General features: G+C 36.5%; 1 protein-coding gene across 1 annotated transcript in view; it reads right to left on the reverse strand.

Annotated features, from left to right (window-relative positions):
- Positions 1 to 26,657, reverse strand: part of Pdk (pyruvate dehydrogenase kinase) — a 70,565-nt gene that overhangs the window by 16,806 nt on the left and 27,102 nt on the right. Inside the window, exon 2 of the mRNA XM_076132030.1 lies at positions 1,279 to 1,336. Within this exon, the coding sequence (XP_075988145.1) occupies positions 1,279 to 1,336 (58 nt within the window). The remainder of the gene's footprint in view (positions 1 to 1,278; positions 1,337 to 26,657) is intronic.

Raw genomic sequence — 26,657 nt, forward strand, 5'->3', positions numbered from 1 at the left:
AGAGGTGCCAATAGCCAGTTGCGCTCACCGGTCGGTAAACAATCTGTGGGTTAAGCAAACCTTGGCGCGGTCATTCCATAGATGGGTGACCACTGACCGTATAGTGGTATTTGCAGGGCAGGTAAAGAGTCGGTCCTGGTTGTTGTCAATTAAGATAACAGTTAAGCCACGCCAAAGGCCTTTCTTCGGCGGCTTGAACAACTTTGACACTAGGTTGACCACTAGCCATACGTAAAAAAAGAAAGTAGACTAATAAACTATAAGTCGCAATTACATAACTGGAATTAAAAAAAAGATCTGCTGTTTCATTATAGTAGCAGTAAAGTATCGTGTCTTAATCAACAAAGTAGTCTTTGGGAAGTAAAACCGATCATCCTACCTCAACCTATGAGTCTATTGCACCACTTGCAACTACTACTAGTATATATACAACAGTATGCAACAATAAACACGCAGTTACAAGGTCACTGCGTATTTCCCGCGCTAGACGGAAGACACTAATGAGGAAAGCTGCCATTCTAACGTTGATGACTATTAACTAACTTGTATGTGGTAATCTTGTTGATTTACTTGAAATATGATTAAAGGCAGTGATAGCCGAGTGGTATAAGTTGGCACCTCCCATGCAAGTGGTCGCAGGTTCGAACCCGAGGCAACACACCAATGACTTTTCGAAGTTATGTGTGTATTAGAAATAATTATCACATGCTCCAACGGTGAAGGAAAACATCGTGAGGAAACCTTGCATGCCTAAAAATTTGTTTAAAACATTTATTGAGGGCGTGCAAAGTCCCCAACCCGCACTTGGCCAGCGTGGTGGACTCAAGGCCTAACCCCTCCCTCATTACGGGAGGAGACCCTTGCCCAGCAGTGGGACATTAATGGGTTAAATTTATTTATTTATGATTAAAGGACTTAAGGAGGAGCTAGTAGCTTAGTTAACGACAGCCGCGCGAGTCGATCTCTGAGGTTAAGCCACGCTTGCCGAGGTTGTTCTGTGGATGGGTGACCATCTTACAATCGAGTTCCTATTCCAATTTCAAAGATCTTTGACAGTCGTTAACAGTAGTCAGAAGCTTGAAAGTCTGGCAATCAGTCTTACCGAAGAGTATCGTGTTATCTCAGATATCTGGGTTGTGAAGGTCAATATATAATAGGCAGTCGCTCCATGTAAAACACTGGTAATCAACTCCATCCGGTGAGACTGGAAGCCGACTCCAACATAGTTTTGGAAAAAAGGGTCAGCTGAAGTTAAAAGAATGGTACAAAAAAATTTACCTGACTGGCAGCTCCTTCCGTAGAAACAGAAATGATTTCCTTTCGCAAGCATTTAGACCTGTAACAAATAAAACAAGAAATTAATAAATATTCCATAGTTTTAGTGTTGTAGGTCTTCGTTGGCAGATTTTCCAACGAGAGGAACAGCACGATGACGATCCAAAATAATCTATACTAATATTATAAAGCTGAAAAGTTTGTTTGTTTGAACGCGCTAATCTCAGGAACTACTGGTCCGATTTGAAAAATTCTTTCACTGTTAGATAGCGACTTTATCGAGGAAGGCTATAGGCTATATATCACGCTACGACCAATAGGAGCAGAATACCAGTAAAAAATGTTACAAAAACGTGAAAAAATTTGACTCATTCTCCTATGTGACGCAAGCGAAGTTGCGCGGGTCAGCCTAGTATTGAATATTTGAATATTGGCACATAGAAAGCGAGTAGAGTACATTTTACCCCGGGAAATATGTTCACGCTTGCGAAATCGCTGGTAGAATTTTAACAATCATCAAACTGTCAGTATATGAATGTATCTGTCATCAAATATCTCAAAAACTGCTACACCAATTTTCATAAATTCACAAAAAAGCCAACGACCGTATTAAGACTTCACACTTAAAGAATAACAATGATAAGTGATGACGTACGTGTTATCAGTCAATTGATATCGTGTGTTAGTTTGTCAGCGCAGCATCGGGAACGGCTGTATTGATCTCGAGTAAATAGTCTAATTGTTTATAGTCATGTGAGTTTTACAAAGCGATGACTATAATATCAGACTGTAAATTTATAAAAAAAATAATTATTTTGTGATTTTTCAGTCATTATTTTAGCGGTGATGGCGCAGTTGTTAAAGTCGTCGCCTCGACACTACCATTGCATCGGGAGATAGTGGGTTCGATTCCCACAGGGAACAATTATTTTGGGCAATCCACACATAGTTCTTTCGGGTCTAGTTATACTATGAGTACGTTGTTTGTAAAAAAAAAGCTTCGTGGACTCAAACGTTTACCTCTTCGAGAGAAAACCCTTGCCCAGCAGTGGACCCATGGAAGTTATAATATGCGTATGCCGTGCTAGCGAATTCAGGGCAACTATTGAGAAATATTATCATCAAAAACTGACCACATCTAACAACACTCAACGCTTAACCTACTCGGGCATCGAATCTGAGACAATGCCATTGAAACTAAAGCACATTATAACTATTTAAAAAGCCTTAGTACCAGGTTGAAATTTCAGCCTGTCCCATTTGAGTTACATATCATATACCCTTTATAAATAAACATAAGTTACATAACAATATGTAAATTACATTATTTATAGAAAGAAAAACATTGGAGCTACTTAACATTCAAGCAGTTCTTGAGAATGTTTGTATTAGACTAACAAATCATTTGCGTTTTATATGTAAAACGATTCGCATTTCTTCTGTTCACTTTAACATACATAAGGTCCCACGGTTATATTATAGCAAATAAACACACGTTTGATAAACATGAATCCATTTAAGGATAAATTCTAAAATCTGCACTAATCATATTAACGCAAAAATCTGTTTATTTATTTTTACGACTAACCACTGAACCGATAGTGAGCAAATTTTAATTGGAGACACTAGAAGACCCGAGTCCTAAGGACCTTTCTCTCTGCTATGCACTCCATATAGGAGTGGGACCAGCCACTCCAATCTATGTCCAACTTCGCTATATCTTCAATATGATCCTAGGAAAACCTCACACTCGCTTAAACGGCTACATTTTTTTGAAATCACCCCCGAGGTAGCTAAAACACCCGTAAATTCAACTATATTTGTTCTCTTCTTCAGCATTTAATTTCCGTCAGAATCCCAGCAATCGAAACTAACTAAACTGTCTCCAATATCTTATTAAAGACAGAATTTTCAATTGCGAAAAGTCCACCCCCTTATTATTCACCAACTACATCACCCATTTTTACAAGCTCTTTTCCAATCAGCGGGAGCATCTGGTCCCTCTAAATAGGAGGCCATTTCCCTCCCTATCTGTCGTTTAAGCTAAATACATTGACAATTGATTCTCCAGTTCACAATTTTCTGCGCCATCGGTCTAGAAAACCGTTTAGTAGAAATAATGGATCTGTTGCTCATACTTGTATAACGCCTGCGTTTTGCTGATAAAAAGTGATGAATTTTTGTGGTTCTTGGTGCTAAATAGAAAGGACAATAGGACCCTAAATAATGAAGAATGTCCTCCAAGCTAATGTTTAGTTTCGGCCAGGTTTATTAAAATCAGTTAACTTTGAAAGAGTTTGTTTATAGCGTCGCGTGTGTGAACAATACTCTTTATTCTATCGTTCTTATCTCCCGGTAGAATGGTAGAAACAGCTCGCGAAAGGTGAGGCACAGGACACCGACAAAGTACCGTATGCTTTAATGATTTTTTATTAATTTCTGCAATAATATTACGAGTAGCTGCTCAGTATATTAAAGTAATAAGCTCGCTCCTAATGATGGCACCAAAACGATATATAAATGGCGAAACATGATAACAACAAGACACCTTTACGTACTGGTCAATCGTCATATACCCTTGTGATATCTCTGAGGTTGATCAGAGCTGGTATAACGTTGAAAAACATTGGCAAATTTAAGCAAGAAAACTGAAATTGGCCATTACTCTCAAGTTGCCGGATGCTGTCAATAATCTAGATAGAATCAAAGAATGATGTATGGGTATTACGCAAGAGATAATACGTGGAGGTGTGTCATTGATAACAATAAGTACACGAATAAAGATAAAACACTTTGTATACTTCCGCTTAGAAACCACCATTTTGCACACCAATTGCAAATACATCTATACTATATAATATTATAAAGCTGCTGAGTTTGTTTGTTTGTTTGTTTGAACGCGCTAATCTCAGGAACTAATGATCCGATTTGAAAAATTCTTTCAGTGTTAGATAGTCTATTTATTGAGGAAGGCTATAGGCTATATATCATCACGCTACGACCAATAGGAGCGGACTAGTAACGAGAAATGTTACAAAAACAGGTAAAATTACGACGCATTCTCTCTTATGTGACGCAAGCGAAGTTATGCGGGTCAGCTAGTGTAATATAGTTATGTAGTAGTCAATAGATCAAAATCTTAAAAAGATATACGTTCCTATAGGAAGGGGCTATATACTGTTCATTAGTATTCACATAACCCTTTTCAATGTATGCAAGCCATACAAAGGCTCATAGCAGCTATCACGTATTTTCCTTTGTTATAAATACACATATAGTTTGGAAAAATCGTGATTGTTCTACCTTGGGTTCGAACTCTTATGATCCCCTTATGAATCCTTATCATCGGCCCTTTATACGGGAGATAAACGAAACCAAGCCACAATCAACCTAATTGATTCTTTAGCACGCAATAAAAAGCTATTAAAATTATTTTACTACCAGGTTTTCATAACATCGTCATAAAAACTTACAAACAAACAAATAATAAACCATTTAATATGCAGTTACAAAACTAATAATATATCCTATTCACTCACACTCATTAATCCACATTACCTATCCTTGTCTAATACGCAATTACTACGATGTATCAAAACAATAGCGTATAAAAACGCGTAAATAAACAAAAATATTGCTATCCTTTTCCTTCACACGTCGTTCTAAATTTGCAAATAGTATATCTGTTACTGTAAAAGCCCGGACTGTGGTAAATCCTAAGATTTTCCGGTAAAACCTAAGATTTACCAACTCTCAATGGTAAAAGTCCGAACAAGCCAGAGTTTAAAAACTATGTTACGATATATAAAAAAATCTTCCTTCATAACTATGTTTATAACTATTTCACGGTATAATTATATACTGTGACATTTATTTTATTTTTTTTTAACCACCCAGAAGGAGGAGCCCCGCGAAGCGGGTCTCCGGCGACATCTCGATATCATCAAGTGAATGTAGGTAAAAGTTCGAAATAAAAGAATTATTCGGACTTTTACCATTGCGAGTTGGTAAATCTTAGGTTATACCGGAAAATCTTAGGATTTACCGCCGTTCGGGCTTTTACAGTAACATATCCATCTCTTTTCAACACCAGTACAACGCACTTTGTACCTGTTCGATTTATAAACAAATTCGTCCTTCGCGCGCTTTGTCTAGACCAAGATGGCGGCGCAAAGTCCATGTGGTTTTGGCGCCAAAAGTAAAAAGTTGGCATGGCGTTACGACAAATCGTTTCAATATTTTTGGATATTATTAGTCATGTATTTATGTAATTTGTTATACTATATTGTAACGTAGTATGAGTTTCTTATTTGATCATCATCAGCTGTTCAAAGCAGTCCAAGCCGTTTTAGCCTGCCTTCCGAAGCATGGAGAGCTCAATGACTACTAAAATACAGTGTATGCTTCTTCTTGTCTTCTTGTCGTATGGTTAGTGTTCAACCTAGTGTCAAAGTTGTTCAAGCCGCCCGAAGGCCTTTGACGAGGCTTAACGACTGTTGTCTTATTGACAACAACCGGGACCGACTTTTTACGTGCCCTCCGAAGTACGGAGACGCCCTGTTCAAATACCACTATGCGGTCACCTATCTATGGAATGGCCGCGCCAAGGTTTGCTTAACCCACAGATCGTTTACCGACCGGTGAGCGCAACTGGCTACGGGCGCCGGAGAAGAACTTACTGATTCTTTGCGAGCGGATAAACGAGACTTTGTTTGTGCGGAATTGGCTGCTTCTTTTGTTCATCTTTCCTGACCAATAGTATTATAAAGCAAGATAACTTTAATTGGGAAATTTTATAAGTCTCCCGCTGACAGGTTTGCCATACACTATCAATAAAATCATCCAAAATATGCTTCAGAAATCGTTAATTGGCCGACATAAAATCACGCCCTTTTCTCGTACGGTTAGGCAGAGACCAGAGAACGCCACTTGGTACGATCCTTACAAACTTCCCTTGCTTCATTCATCAGTCACATCCTTTATCGTACTGAACGGCTACGAGTACTACGCACCTGACCTATTAGCAAGACATCACCGATATAATCTGTGTATGTCTAAAGTAAACTAATAACAGATTTTTTTTTCCTGAAACATGATTCCGACCATATATAGCCTATTACAGCGGCATTATAATGACCAACAAACAGATGTATTAGGCGCAATACTCGTTGGCAGGTGGATAAGATAGTGTTAATGTTATATTTAAGTATATATCTATAATAATCTAATCTATAAGTGACACATGGATATTACATTGAACTTGTTTATTATTGCATGATGTATTAGAACGCCATTTTATTGCATCAGATTACAAACTGCTTTTACGAATACCGTCAAACAAAGAGGCGAGGCTTGACTTGCAGGATTTATCTAGATTATAATTTGGTGTATTTTCAAAATAAAGTAGCCACAAATGTATCAAATACCACGTTGCATAAGCCTGTGGGTCAATGATGATGTTAATTTTGGATTTTGTACACACCTTCGCTAGCCTCGAACCTTGCATACAAGGTTCCCTACAAAGTTGATAGACTTTACAAAACTCTATTAGTCACCGCCAATCATCAGTCTAACGATAGTCGTTACAGTATCCCAACAGTTACAGGACGTTACATTGACCATACCCATGGTGATCAGTTAAGTAGTATTCTACCTGGAAATTTCAAAGATGGGTGGTCGCTTAAAAGCAATTTTACTCTCTACTCTGTCCCGATTGTTGTCAATTAAGATAGCAGTTGTTAAGCATTTGACCGCCACGGTTAGCTATGCTGGACAAATCAGAACGTGCTCACGACGCTATAAAAATTTTAACTCCAGGTTGTCAACTAACCATACGATAAATAGTAATAATGTTAATGAAAATCAATACAAATATCATTTAACATCATCAATTCGAATGTCTGTCTGTTATGCATTCACGTCTAAACCGCTGAACTAGTTTTGCTAAGAAATTCACACGAACGTAGTCACAGGCATATCTAGTAAAATAATAATATAAATTCTAATATAATATACAATACTAGGTCCACGAAACGTCTGCAGAATATTCTAAAGAATCTTCCTAATTGAAATTCTTTTATTCACGAAACTGGTGACCTTTGTGTGCTGGTCTCATTTTTATAACGTGACAGGACCTTTGTTCAAGACCCGAGGGTAGTTTGCATCTGCGATGAAATATTATAAACCGTCTGGTACACTATTGTTGGTCTTTAATAAAACTAGTACTGGTTTTTATATCTTAAGTTGGAGGCCACTTTTACAGTCCTAACTAGATTTGGCAAAATAATATTCATTTGCGTGATATTTCATTATATTCCGGATTCAAACCTCACGCAGTCTTTTAAAGAGACCCTTAAATTATAGGTCATGGCTGCCATTTCCAAAGATTTTTGGCAGTCGTTACCAGCAGTCAGAAGCTTGAAAGTCTGACTGGGTGTCAGACTTTCAAGCTTCTGACTGTCTTACTGACGACTATCGTGTTATAACCCAAGTAACTGTGTTGTGGAGGTCAGATAAGCAGTCGCTCCATGTAAAATACTGGTATTCAGCTGCATCCGGTGAGACTGGAAGCCGACTCCAACATAGTTAGGAACAAGTCTAGGCCGAATTTTGCCTGCATTTGTTCAATTGCAATTTTTTTCATAATGTTCACGATTTAAATATTCCTCATGTCCATACGATTCCGTCATTCAGCAACTACGTATTTCAGTATTCATTACATCAATTACGCAATACAACACAATTAATACCACATGTACTAATGATGTAATAAAAACAAAGATAATTATCCTATGAGGACGATTACTGGAAATAATGAATCAGTAGAATTACTAGGTACAAAACATGTTTATAAACCAACTTTAAAAAAGGCAATGGTACTCAATTCAATGGATTTTTAAAATCCTTTTGCTTTGTCAAGTATAAAAATTTAAGCATGAATGGATTAAAAAAATGCATTATTTGCTTAAAATACCTGACGTTTCGGCTATTTGAATCCATTATGCTATACATTGTTTTCTCTCTTAGATTACAAGGAATAACACGTTACGTCAAAGCTGCAATGTACTGAATAGTGACCATTATTTAATTTAACGTACATTGGTTGTCTACTGAGAAACGTGATACATATGCATTTATGCATGTCTACAAAGGCATCATATTCGTGTTAATATCTAATTATGGGAATCTGAGATGCTATATCTAATTTAGAGATCTTTTGTTCAATGATAAGTTAATGTGAATAAAATTACTTTATCACTTCTTACTAATGTATTTTTAACATTCTACTTATTGGCACAATTTGAAGAAATGTCGTTATTCGATGCTGCGATTATGATGATGATTTCTCGTCCAATAGAGTAATAGCGTGCCTTCCTACAAGAGATGTGCTACACAGCTAAGCTACGAGAAAGAAATACTTGCCAGAGAAAAAATTAAAAGCGTTATTTAAAAAAATACAAAAAAACATTGTTAATTAATCATATTTTTTTACATAAATTTTATTTATTCATTAACTAGCTAGGTGAATGTCGTTGTATAGTTGGCATAGGTACTATAAGTTTCTAACATGGTACACTGGTGGGCCTAGCCCAATTAAGGTCTGTATTTGTGTTTCTAAATCCTATTTTGTTACATATTATTTCGCCAAAGACCCATAAGAAAATAACAACAAAATTAAACGCACATTCTCTATCAATATACTGTCAAATCGGCCGATAAGCTCCATAAAGGGGGTCCTTATATCTTGGTTTACGATAAACATATCATACACTAATCTACTAGATTATTGTACTACGGCAGATAGCACAATCAAGAGGTTTTGATATAATAATACTGTTTAAATCTTTTATTGAAAATATTGTGTTTAACTTTATATTGCGTATTTCCTTTTGCTCACGATGGGGCCGTGTGGAAAGATTTCTTGAGATATTTTTCTTCTTTTATCTTTAAATCAAGTGCTTATTATTCATTCAACCATGTTATAATCTTAATTATTAATTAATTAGATGCGAGCCAGTCTGTTGGTTAGGGTCGTATAGATAAACTACCAAACCATTTATTATAAAATATTGCATGAAAATTAGATATGTATGGATTAATTTGTAAATCTTTTTCTTAACGTAATTTCCTTCCTTTATTCTTTTAAACACCTACTTCTTTCAATCTCTGCATCACCTCAAGGTAAACTGATTGAAAATGCCTTTGGCATTAAGTCTGCCTGTATACATCTTATCTATGTATATGAAGTTTTAAAATAAAATAAATAAAAGTAAATATGCAGTTAAGGGTCGGGATCAAACATATGGTAGGCTAGTTTTTCGAGTAAATGAGAACCACGCAGACGCAGCTGTGGACATAGGCTAGTCTATAATGATGGAATTGGAGCTTGAGATAATTAACAATTACATGAGTGATGGGTTATTAGATATTAGTTTACTTCGCGCCGAAAAATAATGAGACCGCCCATTTTCATCGTAATTTTATTCAATCAACACTTTCATGTAACTGACATATTGTTTGAAGAATCTGTCAAAATTGTTACTCAGTTAAGCTTATACTATCAGACTGGATAAAAATTGTGTCAAAAAGCGTTATAATTTGGTGCACGGGACTTAGGTATACAAAGACATGCCAAAGTATAAAATCAAATGTGGTTATTATTTAAGTAAATAACAATTTATCTATTAATATTTTAAATCTTCGCACATGTCTCAATAGACATTCATTATTTTAAAAGTAAACTTTGGACCGTCTCTATATACTGAGTATGAGATAATAATGAGAGATAGTTTTATTTTTAGTTTCATTTATTAATAAACGTGTCGGACTTTGGCACTAGTAAACAAACTGAAAATAGTATTTTTACGAGCGAACTTTGTAACTACTGTTTCCAGTACTTGTTTTTACCTCAAAATAAAACAATTTAAAATCGTTGCTGTGTCCGTCCTAGAAAACTGACGGTAAAATTCACTAACGATCATTAGTTTTGTTGCATTTTGGGCATTGCAATACTGCAGTCGAGATGCGCAATTTTTGTTTGTAAACGAACACAGCACGTCGGCAGATAGTACACTTCTGAATGCTGAAACAAAACGTGCGAACTAAAGCATTGGCTTCGGTGATCCGAGGCTACTATAGCATCAGGCTTCACCAAGGGACATTATCTCTCAAGCTCTCTACTTGATACCCAAACAACCGTTAGAGTTAGTGCTGATTGCTAATTTAACTAACTATCAGCGAAAAATGAGCCGGTGCTTCGCATTTGATATTATTATTATAATAGCGACTGCCCGCTTTCGATTTCGTGTGGTCTAAGTTTTCCCGTTTACACAAACATTTCTGTATTTTCCCTTCCTTTGAAAGAATGATGTTATTTAACCGTCCTCTATAAATGGACAACACAAAAATACTTTTTTAATAAAGACATTTGAACCTATAGTTCCTGAGATTAACGCGTACAAACAAACAAACTCTTAAGCTTTATATTATTGGTATAGATTTGACACACATGACATGGTGCAATGCATTATATCACATTTGTTATTGACGTAGGACGAAAGGTAAGATTCTCTTTCTAGAATCTCTACTTGTTATGATAAACCAGAAGACAGTGTTCATTGATCACTGAATCAACATGAATGGTATTGATAACCTTCGTACATGAGTTCACTGTGATAAAGCTTTTCTCGATAATTCTACACAGCAATAATATCGTTCTAGATTTTCTAATGCCTTCACACCTTATTTACTCTGTCGATATTACTGCTTCCAATCCCTACTAATATCATAAATGCGAAAGTAACTCTGTCTGTCTGTCTGTTACTCAATCACGCCTAAACTATTGAACAAAATTGCATGAAATTTGGTATAGAGATATTTAGATACCCGAGAAAGGACATAGGCTATATATCATCACGCTACGACCAAAAAGTGCAGAGTACCAGTAAGAAATGTTACAATAACGGGGAAAAATTTCACCCATTCTGTCTTATTGGACGCAACTGAAGCAATGTTATTTAAAAGTTTATTGTAGAATTACACCATAGCCTAATACTTGAAGAAACACAGCATCTGTTACTAATAGTATACTGTTCACCACCAATAGCCCTGAACAGCCGGGCTTAAGTTAAATTAAAATCTAGACATCGCCATGCCAATTCCTAGCCGAAACTTTCCGTCGTAGGTGGAAATATATCGTAGCTAGGACTACGTCACGGATTTGGCTGCGAGTCAACGACACCGAGGTGTCATTGAAGAGGGAACAAGACTGTTTTGTGTGTGTTTGTTTTGTTTAGACTAGTGGTAGACAAAGGCTTTGTGCTACTACGATTTTAAAATCTCTTGTTGTTCTAATGTTCTACAGCTGGGGTTGGCTTCGTCAGGAATGAGGTAATTGCTTGTGTAAGTGGTTTAGGTGGCGACGCCGCCGCTGCTGCCATTACGTCTGAAGGTCGTGGGTTCGATTTCCACTCGGAAAATTATAAGTGCGACCCACAAATAATTAGTGTCAATCCTTAATAATCCTTTAACGCAAATACTACTGAACCAATTACGGTGAAATTTGGTATGTAGGTAGCTGAAGACCCAGAATAACACATATAGTTTTTATCATGGAGTTCCCGAGGGATCGCGGACGGTCTCTAGTTAGTCATAAAGGAAAGAGAGGTCAACAAGTTTGGATGAATGATGATGATGATGTCGTACTGGCCGATTTCGGGTACGGCGGCCAGTTTCATTGAAACCATCTGTGCAGGACTTTGTTTATAGTGTCCAAGTGTGTGCACAATACACAGGTACACTCTCTGTTCCTTTATATACTCTGAAAGTCTGGTGGGACGGCTAAACCGACACGACCAGAGAGAAGTCAGGCGAAGGAACGACGGCTTCACGTGCTCTCCGAGGCACGGAGGTCTAAGACCTTAACTTCCTAACTCCGGGCAATTTCTGAGAATTTTGAAACAGAAAATCTCAGGAAAGACTTTTTGGCCCGATCCAGGTTTCGAACCTGAGACCTCATACGCGGCAGTCGCAAACACTACCGACCGCGCCACAGAGGCAGTTAATATTATTACAGACATGCTTCGAACATACTACGAGATAAACTCTTGAGCACTGAAGTATCTAAACCTAACATAAACAGGCAAGGTAATGTATCTTTTGTAACTGAATCTGATGGCGGACGTATAGTCTTATATATCATGTGTAATACAACACCGAGTGGACGAAGCGTGAAGTAATGCGGTTTTGTGTATTTACGTAATTGTAAGACTAGCTTTAGATAGTCACTTTACTCGTTGCAGGATTTTGCCGAGAGTAAAAATATTTCAGGACTTAACAGTCTCCCCGTTGAACCTTATATGCGTTTTTTTATTATTTTTTTTCGAAACAAATCGACGTATTTTTGAATAAGTCGTATTAACTATAGTAAGTCGGGTCGGGTAACCGGAAGAATCGAAATTCTTGGGATAAAAAGTGCACAAATACTTAAAATAGATTAGGTATTTATTTGCCTTGAAAGCAGGTACATAAAAAATAGGATACAAATTACTACTGAGGACAAATTTACTAACACAATTTCGAGTAGATAGGTATAGAATATAATAAAATATTTTATGCCTAAAATAAATAAAAACATAGATTGATGTCAATATAAAATGCTAACTGTGACCTATGGGTCACAGATAACGGGGAATGGAGAACTGAAAAACTGTTTACTACAGTTTTACACGATTAAAATACTGTTGTCTGCACCAAATCTTATAAAACGTGATTTATAAATAAAAATATCACTGCGGAAATGTGACCTCTATCAATTCAGTTCACTATTAATATTATTATATCTATTATCATTCACTGCCTCTGTGGAGCGGTCAGTTGTACCTACATCCGATAGCTGACTACTAGGACCCGAGTTCGATTCCCGGGTTGGACAAAATGCTATTGGTCCTTTTCTAATTTATTTTTTTGTTATCTTTGGTATTAAAAAATACAACTCCTCCTCCTGCACTAAGAACTGCTCTTGTGTCGTGAGGACTTTTACAAACATACAAACAACGGACACAAAGTACAACCAGACACGAAACAATTATTTGTGTTACAAAAAGATATGAGTGAGTGTGAGGTTTCCGAAGACGATGTCCAGGACAGAGCGAAGTGGAGGAGAAGGGCCAGGAAGGCTGACCCCACTACCATATGGGATTCATAGCATGGAAGAGAGAGAGAGAGTCAATAGTAGCTCAGAAATTGTATATGTGCCCGCTTAATGGTAATTGCCCCCCATAACATGGAACTAACATTGTTATTGGAACAACGCGGGTGTATTTTATAAATCTCAGCCTACACCTTCGGGTATAACATTATGTATGTATGTATGAAAGTAAGTTCATATTATTGAGAGACATTATGTATCTATATTCATTCATTCATTCATATCGTATGGTTAGTGGTCAACCTAGTGTCAAAGTTGTTCAAGCCGCCCGTAAGGCCTTTGACATGGCTTAACGACTGTTATCTTAGTAGACAACAACCGGGACCGACTTTTTACGTGCCCTCCGAAGCACGGAGACGCCCAGCTCAAATACCACTATGCGGTCACCCATCTATAGAATGACCGCGCCAACGGTTGCTTCACCCACAGATCTATGTCAGACCGGTGAGCGCAACTGGCTAAATAGATAAAAACCCAATATTTATCTTAACGAAGATAATAACATAAGTACAATAACACAAACAACACATCAACTGTAGAACGATTATTGTGTTAACTAAACGTCGTACAAACATAATCGTAGCAATAACAAAACGCTTTGTTTATTTATCTGTGGTAATTGACTCGTGTTCGGAATTTAAAAATCGTTATAAAACTGTTTACTATCGTTTACGAAGTTGTCAATTACGTTTAGGTTTTTCAAAATGATACTTATTTTAATTGCTTTAATTTTAGGAACTGATTGTCCGATTTTGGAAAATTCGTTCAACAATTAAGTCTTGATTAATTATTTGATTGCTTTAAATACTTTTTGACTGCCTCCGTGGCGCAGTGGTTTAGGTCGTCACGCCGCTACTATTGCGTCGGGAGGTCGTGGGTTCGATTCCTACACGGAACAATTATTTGTGCAACAAAGTGCCATTAGTATTTTCATTATTTAATATTTATTTTATTCCTAATAGTAATTCTGAGTTTTTTAACGTGCCCAGTATATAGCGAGCCTCTTATTATATGGTAATACCATCGTTAATAGCGAATCGCGGTTGTATTTCATACATATTTACGAAAATTGCCATAGAATGAGCATTTTGGATGAACCTTTCACGAGTACAAGTTTAACACGTTAACTGCCACGTCAGGCACCGGTACCTGACGCACCTAGTATCTGTTAGGGCCATGTCAGACACGGGGGACTGACGCAGATGCATATATTTCAAATCAACCCAAGGAGCCGTCTGGCACGTTTATCGCATTTTTCTTTACGGTAATTGACTGACAAGGCCCCAGAGAAACTATGTGCAGCTTGGCCCACCATTTTCATGATTGGAACGAAAATTAAATAGGAAAAATAAAATACGACACTATGAAATTTTGCAAATGCTTTTTATTTGGCGAAATAATAACATTATTATCGGCGTTACCGCTGAGAGAATTAGAAATAAAATAAAATAAATAGTATTAGAAGAAAAACAAAATTTTAAATTTTTTTATGTTCTTCATTGAAACATTTTAGACAATAATGTGGTTCATTGGGACAATTTGGACAATAGGTATTTACTTGCTTCGTTTTCCTTCTCGCATGATTTCTATCCACTGTTTCTACATTAATCTTATAACACCTCGAGCAATATTTACGAGATTTTTTTACATTTGATTTTTTTTTATTTTTTTTTTACTTTGAGTCAAATTTTGCTTTTCCAGTTCGTCAATAACTTGTAGATCAAGTAACGATAGTTCAAAATCATCCATATTATCAATAATCGACATTATTAGTAATAGTAATCGTCACATAAATAACTTTATCTGAGAGCAATAAATTTACGCGCCTACTTCGACAACTATTTAGCAACGACTAAAAAAATGCATTTACTGCATGCTAGAGACCCCCGACAGGTTGCAACGTGCAAGGAGCGAACTATTTAGGTACTTACAGTCAACCGATCGCAGCCCGCAGTGAACGAAAAGTTTTCCCGCGCAAATGCAAAATACGCGCGGCCGCAATATTATTACTTGTTTCATGACAATGCCTGACAAAATGCCTGACATGGCGCAATAGGTATATTTTATACCGTTTGGGCTTTGTCAGTCACATATGCCTGACAAATTTATTTTTACCTAAATCTTACATAAATAATCATGGAAATTAATACGACATGATCAATTATCGTAATTTATGTCAATATGTTACATTTCAGAAAAATAAAAAAATGACGTCATAAAATTTTGTATTTTTTTATCTTGGCAGTTAACGTGTTAATAATTTTCCATCCAGTCGACGCTTCTATTTATTTAAAGACTAGATTTTTAGAATATCTAGGAAGTAGGAAAATAACTAGAATTTTTCTCATCAAACGATGTTTACTATCGAAAATCGTGTCGTTTATTTATATATTTAGGGGCTCGCCCCGCGCTAACGACTAGCCATTACACAGATTAATGAAGCTACGTAAATAAATTAGCGAGAAAAAAACTCTCATTATTATAGTGTGAAGGAAAACAACAAAAAAGCTCATATACACTGATAGTGGAAAACAGTTGAAAGTGTGTCTCTTTTTACTCGGTAATGCATGAAATTGCATCCCCTACGCTCGGGGGAGCGCGGGGGTATGTGGGGCGATCCTAACCTGAAGGGCTAGGCCTACCCACTAAACCACCAAGGTGTTTGCCTTCTCCTCCGCTTAGTGCCGAGGCCGCGGGAAGGCCTATAGGCACATATCCGCAGCCCCGAAAGACCTTCATAGGCTGACTGTTGTAAACGGCCAGCCGTATCAGCCACATGTGCTGCAGTGGAAAAGAGTAGCTAATGATAATGATGATGTGTACCTTGGATCTGATCCCCTTATATCTCAGTCTGATGAAAGCAATGGCTGGTACTAAGAAAAGCGAATACCATAACTGCAGAGTATTCGTCTTATTTCGGAGGGTTAGACCTTGCGGTTAACAATTTGACCAAGAGCATTTAAGACTTCATATCCCTTGGTAAACTGCATAAAGAGCTCTCAGGCATACAATTCAGTCAGTTATAGCAGATACCATAACTTCAAAAATATCTGTTAGCGTCATTTAAGACCCTCAGTCGCCCTTGCACGCATGTCTCGATTAATATACAGGGTCTTCTCATAATAGCTGGTAATATTTTGGGAGGTGATACTGCCCATGAATCTGATCAAGAATCCGAAAAAAAAAATTTTTTTGGACATCTATTTTTTTTGCTTTTCTGTAGTGTGAGTGAGCGCTCATACACGAACACATAGAAGCGCTCGTCGTTACACGGCCGCCGCTTCGATGTGTGCGACCGCGACCGAGCGCTGTCAGCTGACGCCGCGAGGGGCGGGGACCGCGCGCGGGACGTTCTGTCTTAGTAACAATAATAAATACAAACTGATACTGATTTCCCATAATACTTTCAGTCTTGGATTGGCTAGCAACTACCTGATTAACGTAACTATGCCATTTAAGTTATTGTTAAATTACTAACCTACAGAACGTAGCGTATCGCGAGAGTTTGAATACAGTTGCATCGAACATAGGATTAGCATCCCACATTACATACACATAAATTGACGAAATCATAACTACGAATCTCAATTACCTACTGTTAACGGCTGATTACCGAACGACAATACACAAATGATTGATGAATGATGAAATCAAACAAATCAAAAAGGTTACATTACTTACCTAAATAGCGTAGGTACGGCGTATCGCCAGAGATTCGTTACAGATGCGTCAAACAAACAACCATGCGACACTACGCACAAACTCACAGAATAAAAAAAAAGTACGAAAATCGTCTAGCTACTGATAACAGCTGACTCAATTTACTGACTGACACTCACATATCGGGATTAAGCACTTGGTTTTACGACACCACCAACACGCACAATAAATTCTTACCAACTGGTTAATTTAAATAATACTACCTATTTTTTAAAATAAAAACATGGCATATTAAATCATGCCGACAAAGGGCGAAATTCAACAGCATAAACACCGACAAAGAGAGCCGATCGTTTGGCGGCGTCGCGCGGTGCGCTTTGTAGTTGTCTTGTCGTGCCGCGCTAGTGATGTTTGTTTCTATTGCTTACATTTAAATGTGGAAATATCGGTAAAAATGCATTACTTTATTATCAAAACAGTAGAAACCAACTGAATGTATTATTTGTACCTACCTAAGATTATCTTTAACATTTACACGCTGCACGCAGGCCAAGAGGACACAGATTTATTGTTGTAATAATACTAGGTATGAATCATAATCGAAAAAAAAAACTTAAAAAATATTCGAGGATATCGATACTGAACCAACGTTTGCTATTTATTATCTTTATTAAAATAGAAATAATATCTTCTCATTCAATGTTAGTCTCCAGATAGTTTGATTTGAAGTTATTAAGGAAAAATAAATATCAATATTAAATGTAATTAAGTTTTTGGGTCCATCCCTAACTGCCTATTTATTTTATTTTGCTTCATACGTATGTCACAACTTAGTACCTATTAAGGATCGCTTTCGTTCGGACGTCCGCGCGTCCGGTGGGACTTTGTCAATGCGTGAGCTTGTTATTACTGTTATTTCCAAAACCTTTCTGAACTGTGATTTGTTATTGTCGCGCGTGATCATGAGCGTGCGCGGTGTGATACGGTAATTGGTGAATGAACCATGTTTATGTTTATTTATGTTAATAATTCGTGTGTTCGTGAAAGTGAATCAGAACGAGGAAGCAAAAAGTGTCGTAAAACGTTAGAAAGATAAAATTAGGTATGTAGTGTCTGATGCCCGTGCGTAATTAATTGTTATCAGTGCGTAAATAAGATTCGCAGTTATGCTTTCTGTAATTTAGATTTAAGTGTTACACGTTGTGTAGGTAAGTAATTTAACAATTACTTTAATTAGACAGTTACGTTAATCACGTAGTTGCTAGCCAATCCAAACTGAAAGTATTATGGGAAATCAGTATCAGTTTGTATTTATTATTGTTACTTAGACAGAACGTCCCGCGCGCGGTCCCCGCCCCTCGCGGCGTCAGCTGACAGCGCTCGGTCGCGGTCGCACACATCGAAGCGGCGGCCGTGTAACGACGAGCGCTTCTATGTGTTCGTGTATGAGCGCTCACTCACACTACAGAAAAGCAAAAAAATAAGTTGTCCAAAAAAATTTTTTTTTTTCGGATTCGTGATCAGATTCATGGGCAGTATCACCTCCCAAAATATTACCAGCTATTATGAGAAGACCCTATATAGCTATGATGTATGACCTGTTAATGTACTAGAAAATGTTTGTGCGCAAGTTAAAATCGTGTCAATTAGTTTCATTTTAGTTCTCAGGGGCTCGTCTCTTCTTAATTACTATCATTACCGTGATTGATGGAGCCAAGTTGATGAATTCGACGATTACTGTGACGATTAAGCTCATTTATAAATGGCGGAGCGAGGTAAAATATCATCTAAATTCTAGTTAATTCTTGGAGGTGTTGTGGTGTCTTCTGTATCTAACCTTGAGTCAGTCAGACTGTCTGGTCCGTGATGGCTCTTTTCCTCAATCCCAGAGCAAGTCAAAAACTACGATTTCAGGTGAAACTATGCTATGTCAGAAATAACACTTTTTTATCTTGAAAAAACTGCCTATTGATCAGATTATATTATACTTAAAGAGCTTAGGATTAAGAAAACCGAACGAGAAGCCTTCGAGATATGAGTAGCTGATGCGTCTGGCATTATTGCATACTTCAAAACAGCTAGTACACTGCATTGCTAAACAAATCATTAATATTCTACGCAGCTGGTTAATCAACCATACATGCACTGATATACTTGACAGCTGCCCTTGGTAGAATGATGTGCTCAGTTAACAGCAAGCTAACATTACTGTCCTACTGCTCGGCACAGGTTCGTTCTTTGAATCAGAAAGGACTCGAGTTCGCAACGGCAAGAGTAAGTAATAGAATTTGATTCTCTACAAGGACTGTTTAAAAACTCAAGTAGATTTCTTCACGGCCTTCGGCTCATGATAAAGGAGGGATATTTTCTCTTCTACTCCCTGTTGTCACCCTCAACTGAACGTAGAAACTTCAAGCAATTAAGTATCATGCTGTCTTTATCAGCTGCAGCCAGTTTCTTTCATCAGACAAAGACAAAGTATAGGGATAAAGTAAAAATTAATAGTTTTGTGATAACAGATTTGCCTTTACTACACTAATGTCAAGTAAACGTCAATGGCTTTAGGGGTTACTTTAGATATGTATAAAGAAACTGGCAGCAAGAAGTGCATCGACAGCAGTACTCTCAAGCATCACTTACCCCCGATTTCTGAGATACATTTAGCGGTAGTTTATCTATTCAATAGTGTCAAAACTCATATAAAAAAACGCTATTGAATTGATAAACTACCGCTAAATGTACACAGAAACCGGGGATTAAAATTTAACGACATTTCTTTATATGTTAGTACCTCAAAACAAACCAAAAGCTTGGCAGAAGCTCGTTACAATCCGGAAAATACCCAGTCTACCTACATTACAGTACATTTATTTATATTGCTCTGACGCACGTGCCGTGACCGACAACACAGGAGTTTGACATTCACTACATAATTCCGAGACATTTTTTTTATATTTTTTATTGCATCACTGATTCGGCTTTCTTTTTGGGACTTTATTTTCCCTTTACTTCGTGGAAAGTTTTTCCGTAGTATTCAGAATCTACTTTCTACGAAGATTTATAAATTACTAGCTGACCCGGCAAACGTTGTTTTGCCATATATGTATAATAAAAAAAAGTGCCACTTAGGAGCATGAAAAATAGATGTTGGCCTATTCTCAGACCTAGTCAATATGCTCACAAAATTTCATGAGAATTGGTCAAGCCGTTTCGGAGGAGTACGAATTTTATATATTAGATTGTTTTTAGCGCCAACGTGACCAGCGGGCTTATCACGTATCTCAGTTGACAGCTAGTATACGTCAAATCTATGGTCACTATTCAGTACATTGCTTCTTTGACGTGACGTATTATTCACTATAATCTAAAGGAGAAAACGATGGACAGCATAGTGGCTCTCAAATGGTTGTCAACGGAGATACGTGATAGCCCCCTTGGTACTGGTCACCAAGTCATTTTTTACTTTCAAACGGAAAGGCAGAGCGGCAGATCCTTTACCATAACCACATTTGTAATGGAACAGGAATACCACAAAGAACAAAAAGAAAACACTAAACGGTAATTGCAGCATCATCTGATTCTGTATACGTTTTCCAGAAGGGTAGAGGCCTCTGTCTTTTAGGGGCCAGAAACATCAAACATCTATAGATGCTAACTAAGACACTGGGGTTATAAAAAAGGAAGAATATTCTAACATAGCTGACCCGCCCAACTTCGCTTGCGTCACATAAGAGAGAATGGGTAGAAATTTTCCCCGTTTTCGTAACATTTTTTACTGGTACTTTGCTCCTATTCGTTGTAGCGTAATGATATATACCCTATAACATTCCTCGATAAATGGACTACCTAACACTGAAAGAATTTTTCAAATCGGACCAGTAGTTCCTGAGATTAGCGCGTTCAAACAAACAAACAAACAAACAATCAAACAATCAAACAATCAAACAATCAAACAATCAAACAAACAAACTCTTCAGCTTTATAATATTAGTATAGATTGTTCATTTAGCGCCAACGTGACTTGGTACTTACTGGTCACCAAGTCATTTTTTAGTTTCAAACGGAAAGGCAGAGAGGCAAATCCTTTACCATAACCACATTTGTAATGGAACAGGAATACCACAACGAACAAAAAGAAAACGCTAAACGGGAATTGCAGCATCATCTGTATACATATTCCAGAGAATATATGCCTCTGTCTTTTAGGGGCCAGAAACATCAAACATCTATAGATGCTAACTAAGACACTGGGGTTATAAAAAAGTAAGAATATTCTAACACTAGCTGACCCGCCCAACTTCGCTTGCGTCACATAAGAGAGAATGGGTAGAAATTTTCCCCGTTTTCGTAACATTTTTTACTGGTACTTTGCTCCTATTCGTTGTAGCGTAATGATATATAGCCTATAACCTTCCTCGATAAATGGGCTATCTAACACTGAAATAATTTTTCAAATCAGACCAGTAGTTCCTGAGATTAGCGCGTTCAAACAAACAAACAAACAAACAAACAATCAAACAAACAAACAAACTCTTCAGCTTTATAATATTAGTATAGATAACTCTCACCTACTCGCACAGGTAATGCAAGGAATAACGCCACAGTATCAATATTACTGTGTTTAAATTAAGTATTTGTATTTTGGCATATAAGTTTGACAGATTATGTGCATTCGCGTTTTAATACTCAATTTAAAAGCATCGCGTAACGAAAATAACTCATATTATCATATAATACTTCAGCAAATATGAGAAAAACCCGTTTGTGTTATATTTATCCATAATATTTACTTTACGTCACTGTTGCTAAATAACACGACTTAGTAAAATAAATTGTTAATATAGATATTACTCGGAAATTACTTAACAGATTTTCACGAGACTGCCGCCATAAAAATAATGTAATATTCACATTCTTTTGAGCTGGCTTTTATTTCTTTAATAGTTGAATATACCTGGGATCTAAAAAAGGATCTGAACTTGATTGACGTGTTTCCCAAATTATTGTTAATATAAATCTAATGTTTTTTTTTAATCATATCACAGGAAACCTTAGAAAATCTTTAGGTTTAGTTTGCAGTTTATCGCAAAGAGACATACAGAAAAGATGTATGTTTTAATAATTTATTTTTAGCTGTATATTTAGTAATAAAAATGATCAAAATCGTCTTTTGTCATTCGATGCGGGCGTGGTCGTACATGATCAATATTATGATACGTCAGACCATCTAACAAGCAAACAAACAAACATAAAGTGATAATTCTCATGTATTTTACATTAGCACATATTATAATGATGTTATTGTTGGCTATGCATTTGAAATCTAATGAGCTAAATATGGATTTTTCCCGTATATGTTTCTAGGTAAATAGCTAAAGAAATGATTTTCCTAGATAAGTAACTATTTAATAATTAAAAGTATACTTTTGTTTACAATTTCTGATTTATTTTCATTTCAGAACAAAAAGCGTGAGCGGAGCTGTGCTGGTGCTAGTAATAGTATACAAGTAGGTATAGAAAAAGTCACCAGTTAGTAGAAATCTGACAAAATATTAGGTCTGAGAAAAAGTCTTTTCGCATTATAGTATGTATGAACTTGTAATAAAATCTTTTCTCTACACAAAAAAGCTCGATATTTGGGTACCTCACGAGCTCACTGAAAGAAACCTAATGAACCGTGTACTCATTTGTGATTCTTGAAGCCAGAGATTTTATTACAAGTTCATACATATGAACATAACAGATCTTTTTATTGGGATTATTTGACCCAACTTACATTTTTAAAGGCCAAACATTGGAACATTTTTTTTTGCCTAGGACACTTTTCTCTGCTTTACATTATTTTTCAACACGTAGAACAGGCGTCAAAACGAGCACAATACTTCAGTAAATAAAGACCTTTTAATTTGGATCAGTAGTTTCTGACAAAACTACAGACATACATACATACAAATATTCAGTTTAAACATGAATAATTCAATAGTAAATAATACTAAAACACGATTACTTTACAAAACAATGAATGAAACAATGTTTCAGCGTACAAACGGTAATGTAATGAATTTTCATTGTATTAGCTAAAGGTTAAGCAACAATGGAAACGGTTCAATTACCTAATGCCTAGAAATCGATGAACTATTGTATACCTATGTAATTGTTACTTAGTATGTACATATATTTATTTATTTATTAACTTCATATACAAAAGTTGTATAATGGCGGACTTAATGCCAATGGTATATACAGGGTGTCCCAAAACTCAACGATAATCCGAGACAGGATGAAAGGCCAAGTCATACTGGCTCTAGGAAAAATAAAAAAAAAATTCCATATCACTTAGTTCAGCAATAATAGACATTTTTCAAAAAAGTTGAAATTCCACACCCTTGGTCGCATTTTCAAGTCCTGTGTTTTTTTGAATTTCGTGATCTTCATTAAATATGCTATTAATCGTAAAACAAATTTATGCACAAAACATTGTTGATTTCATAAAAAAAGTTAAGTTTTAGTGAGTCATGGTTCACAAAAATATCGTTAGTTAACTTTGACGCTTCATATTGAAAAAAAAATGTACTGCACTACCCGTGGCAAGTTATTCCAAAAGTTGGCGCATTTAATCAAGATTTCAAAATGGGGCAACACTTGCCACTTTTCTTTCCATTAAAAATGTTATTTTTATTTGAACGAGAGTATCCTCGCAGATGGATCGGACGCAGTAGTTCAATTTTATGACTTTCTCGTTGCCCCGATCGAAATCCTGTAGATATTTTTGACTGGGAATGCATAAAAGAAAAAGTCTATTCGAAATCAATACAAAATCTATCAGAACTTCGCCAGAAAATTGACACAGCGTTAGAGGAAATAACTGCAAGGAATTTTGTTTGACCGGTGCAAAGGTCTTTTGTAAGGCGTTGCAGAGCCTATATTCGTGCCAGAGGAAAGCAATTATTTTTAGTAAAGAGGTAATTGAGTCAGTCCATAACCAATATTTAATTTATTAAACATAATAGGTAATAATAATTAAAAAAAAAACAATGAACGAACCATCATTCTTATTTAATTATTCTCCTTAAACTAAAGTAATCCGAATTGTTTTCCTCTGGCACGAATACAGGCTCTGCAACGCCTTACAAAAGACCTTTGCACCGGTCAAACAAAATTCCTTGCAGTTATTTCCTCTAACGCTGTGTCAATTTTCTGGCGAAGTTCTGATAGATTTTGTATTGATTTCGAATAGACTTTTTCTTTTATGCATTCCCAGTCAAAAATATCTACAGGATTTCGATCGGGGCAACGAGAAAGTCATAAAATTGAACTACTGCGTCCGATCCATCTGCGAGGATACTCTTCGTTCAAATAAAAATAACATTTTTAATGGAAAGAAAAGTGGCAAGTGTTGCACCATTTTGAAATCTTGATTAAATGCGCCAACTTTTGAAATAACTTGCCACGGGTAGTATAGTACATTTTTTTTTCAATATGAAGCGTCAAAGTTAACTAACGATATTTTTGTGAACCATGACTCACTAAAACTTAACTTTTTTTATGAAATCAACAATGTTTTGTGCATAAATTTGTTTTACGATTAATAGCATATTTAATGAAGATCACGAAATTCAAAAAAACACAGAGAAATTGTGACATTGGTGATCACAGGACTTGAAAATGCGACCAAGGGTGTGGAATTTCAACTTTTTTGAAAAATGTCTATTATCGCTGAACTAAGTGATATGGATTTTTTTTTTATTTTTCCTAGAGCCAGTATGACTTGGCCTTTCATCCTGTCTCGGATTATCGTTGAGTTTTGGGACACCCTGTATATCAGCTTAGCCTTTTTTTTTCAAACTATGTTAGAGTCGGCTTCCAGTCTCACCGGATGCAGCTGAATACCAGTGTTTTACATGAAGCGATTGCCTATCTGACCTCCACAACCCAGTTACCTGGGATATAACACGATGTCCTTCGGTAAGACTGGTTGTCAGACTCAAGCTTCTGACTACTGTTAACGACTGTCAAAGATCTTCGAAAATGACAGCCGGGTCCCACAATTTAATTGCGTTTTTTTATGAGTTTTAAAGCTATTGAATAGACAAACTACCCCTTAATGTGCCTCAGAAACCGGGGGTAAATCAATACATCGTATTGAAAACAAAGTGTTTATTGATATTGACCACAAAATGATAACGACAATAAATTTTTATGCGTCTGTACAATGAAACATGGACAATGCAAATCGATTCAGCCGTTTTAAATAAACTATATGTCTAGTCATTTCATTAATATTATTGGCTATTCATTTCAATTTATTGTTGTTTATTTTGAAAGGTTTACACTGTTGACAATTTGTTTGGTTTGGTGACTGCCTTTGCAGCGTGGTCGGTAGTGAATGCGACTGCTGTGGAGAGGTCTCGGGTTCGGGCGGGACGAGCAAACTGCTTTTGGTATTTTCCAATTTATATTAGAACTAGCTTTTAGTTTGTAACTTAGGGCAGATTTCTTACAAACTTTCATCCCCTTGTGTCCTATGCGTATCCCCATGTCGAAACGTGTGTGTTTAATACACCTCTCCCTACAATATTCTTTTTTTTAACCCATCATTGTCCCACTGCAAGGCAAGGGTCTCCTCCCTAACGAGAGAGGAGTTTGGCCTTGAGTCCACCATGTTGACCAAGTGCTGGTTGAGGACTTTGCATGCCCTCAATAAATGTATTAAACAAATTTTAGGCACGCAAGGTTTTATCACGATGTTTTCCTTCGCCGATAGAGCAGGTGATAATTATTTCTAATGCCTCGGGTTCGAACCTGCAACCACTTACGTGGGAGGTGCCAACTTAAGCCATTCGGCTACAAGTTACAGGCGTGATATTATGTACGTATGTATGTAACCCACTGTACAATAATTATGCAACTGTCACATATAAAACAAGCAAGTCACTCCACATAATATAATCTGGTGTCAAAAGGTCAAGTTATCTAGGTCTATATATAAACCTAGTTACGTGATAGTACTGAAATATAAGACCTGAATTATGATAAGGATTGCTGGAACAAAAAGGTAGAAAAGAGTAATATTTTTTCTTAAGACTTTATTTTATTTTAGTAGATTATCTTGCTGAAGATATTTAAGTATTCTAGTTTGTGCCCGTAGCTTTCTCTGCTTAGAATTTTGAAAAATAATATTAATAGAATAAGATGAGAATAATATTATAAATGTAATATACATGAACTTGTAGTTGCATTGCGTTTGATATTTAATAAGAATATAAGAATCAAGTTAAGTATAAAATTAAATTAAATACTAGGAAGTAAAGTAGAAATGAGAATAAGAGATCTGAACATAACATTTCGGGTGAGTAAACTACTCCTGCGTTAATAAAAGACTTAACTAACACAAAGCCCTTATTTGTTAAAAAAGTTGCTCAATCACGCAAAAAAATACTAAAGATAATTTTGTACTCACGTAGCACATAACGTTCTCTGGTCTCTGCCTACCCCTCTAGGAAGAAGGCGTGAT

The sequence above is a fragment of the Anticarsia gemmatalis genome, chromosome 27, assembly GCF_050436995.1.
Source record: "Anticarsia gemmatalis isolate Benzon Research Colony breed Stoneville strain chromosome 27, ilAntGemm2 primary, whole genome shotgun sequence".
In the NCBI taxonomy this organism is placed as follows: Eukaryota; Metazoa; Arthropoda; class Insecta; order Lepidoptera; family Erebidae; genus Anticarsia; species Anticarsia gemmatalis.